This window comes from Anneissia japonica, unplaced genomic scaffold, assembly GCF_011630105.1.
Source record: "Anneissia japonica isolate Jap-2015-1 unplaced genomic scaffold, ASM1163010v1 scaffold1203_len951721_cov167, whole genome shotgun sequence".
NCBI classification, from domain to species: Eukaryota; Metazoa; Echinodermata; class Crinoidea; order Comatulida; family Comatulidae; genus Anneissia; species Anneissia japonica.
This window is the reverse complement of record NW_022722325.1, coordinates 524,940-527,297: the sequence shown is the minus strand read 5'-3', so window position 1 is coordinate 527,297 and position 2,358 is coordinate 524,940. Positions and strand designations below refer to the sequence as shown.

Below are 2,358 nucleotides of genomic sequence, written 5' to 3'. Positions count from 1 at the left end.
AGATGTGTATAAGAGACAAGTTGTATGTTGTCATGGCAAGATAGGTTATCTTGACAAGTCGACATAATAAAAATTGTATATTGTCATGGCGAGATAGATTATCTTGACAAGTCGGCATAGTAAAAATTGTATGTTGTCATGGCGAAATAGATTATCTTGACAAGTCGACATATTAAAAATTGTATGTTGTCATGGCAAGATAGATTATCTTGACAAGTCGACATAGTAAAAATTGTATGTTGTCATGGCGAGATAGATTATCTTGACAAGTCGACATAGTAAAAGTTGTATGTTTTCAATGATTATTCCGATAAATCATAAAGGAATAATTTTTTTTATGTTATTCCTCCATAGATAAATAAAATCAATTCAATAAATATCGAATGTGCTTTTTCTTTTGGTCACAAGAATAAGAAATGCTTATTATTATCGACAGTCTAGCAAATAGCTGGCTCTTCAAAGACATGCCCTCTGAGAACATTTAAACATTTTGAAAATCTAAATATTTATTGTAAAAATAGTATAAACAATTCGGGAGACCTTGCATCTAAACCAACCCATCGGTGGTACGCATCTTAGTTTACATGGTCAGTCAGTTTGCACTCGTCAATGGCCCGGACTGTACCCTTAAACCAGGGCCCCTCCCACAACCTAGTTACGCCACTGGTCTTTACGCCTCTTCCGAAAGATGGTGCGCTATAATGATTATACATTGCAATTGTATGAAATACAATTTATTAACAAAATATATTTCTTTTCAGAAACAACTTCGCCAAAATCAACATTTACTACGAAATTAAACAGTACGATTCAATTAAACAAGTAGCATTGGACAGTGTAAATAGTATCGTATATGCTATTGCTGAATGTTTAGGCCTACTCTCCCCTGATAGATATCATCACCGACCTGGTTTCCCATACTTTGCAAGTGCGTACAAAAACCGACTTTTCGCGCCCTTACAAAGTAGCTTCATTTGCATACGGCATCTTACGTTATAGATTGAGATTTCGAAAAAATGCTCTCCAGCAATATTATATTGATAAATACTTTTAATAAATATAGGCCTAATAGACCCCTTTTAGGGGACACCTTCTGAACAAAAAAGTGTCCCCTTACAGTATATACAAATAAGTATTGGCCGTAGTTTTAAAAGATGTACTTCTTCCACTTCAACAAAAAAAAAATGTTTCCTTGATAGGGTGTCCTAAAAAACGGTTTTCATACAGATAGCCTACTGTATATTTTATGTTTATAGATTTCTTAAATCACTTTATCGAAACATTATTTTTTATTTGTCCTTAAATTATAGTTTTTATCACTAATAAGTAATATTGGTGGACACCTCGGCCTGTGGATCGGCATGTCGACACTAACAATATTAGAGCTCATAGAATGCTTTTACGACATTTTGAAACACATGTGCGCAGCACTGATAATACGCCGGAAAAATACTTTGAGGAAGGAAAATACTACAAGTGGGCCTGTGCGTCAAACTCAAATCGCTTTTCAGAACGACGATGCATTTTCTTATACAGCTAGACCATAAGGCAGTGATATTTGGCGTAGGAAGTTGTTTATTAGAAGACTGTATCATGACGTCGGCAATGGTCTGTGGAGAGGTCCAGGGGTAAATCCCATGTACACCCACTTTTTTTGGTATTTGATATAGAAATTGATTCTACTGTATTGACATTAAATATAAGTACATGTTACATGTCAAATTCGATGCTTAACCGTTTAAAACTGTCTAAAACGGTGTTCTTCAATAATACATGTATAATCCTTGTACATTTGTATTTGTGATCCATGCACAATGGATCACAATTATTTAGAAAGTAATTCAGGTAGACCTATGGTGCGATCATAATTTCTTTACAGTATAATCAAAGTAATTTGGGTTGTGTGATAACAAAATTTGGTGATTACAAAATTCCTACCTGTCATGTCCCATCCCTGTGAATAAAACATTATTTTTTTTATCAATACCTACATTGAATTTTATTGTTTTAGATTTCTCACTTAGCGAATACAGTGTTTAAATTGGTGGAAACCTTTTTTTTTTTTTTTTTTTTGGCTTCCTGTATATGACATTTTTTATTGTTAAAATTAATTAAGTTTGAAAGAAATGTTTTTTGTCATTGTTTTTAAAATACTTGTTTTCAATGGTCAATGTATATGTAACTTGTTCATGAAATGTTGAAATAATTTTTTTTTAATGTCTAAAACGCTGATATTCTATAAAATCGTGTTGCAGAACAGTTACAGTAAAACAACACAACACGCAAATAAGCCAAAATATAGTGATTGTGTTTCCAAAACAGTCATCTCAGAGACAGTCTAAAAATCATGGTGGGTGA

General features: G+C 33.1%; 1 protein-coding gene across 1 annotated transcript in view; it reads left to right on the top strand.

Annotated features, from left to right (window-relative positions):
* The window catches only part of LOC117111856 (acid-sensing ion channel 4-A-like), a 4,160-nt gene extending 2,315 nt beyond the window's left edge, over positions 1-1,845 (top strand). The window contains exons 2-3 of the mRNA XM_033254868.1: positions 762-837; positions 1,311-1,845. Coding sequence (XP_033110759.1) covers positions 762-837; positions 1,311-1,547 — 313 coding nt within the window. The 3' untranslated portion in view covers positions 1,548-1,845. The remainder of the gene's footprint in view (positions 1-761; positions 838-1,310) is intronic.
* The last annotated feature ends 513 nt before the right edge of the window (positions 1,846-2,358 follow it).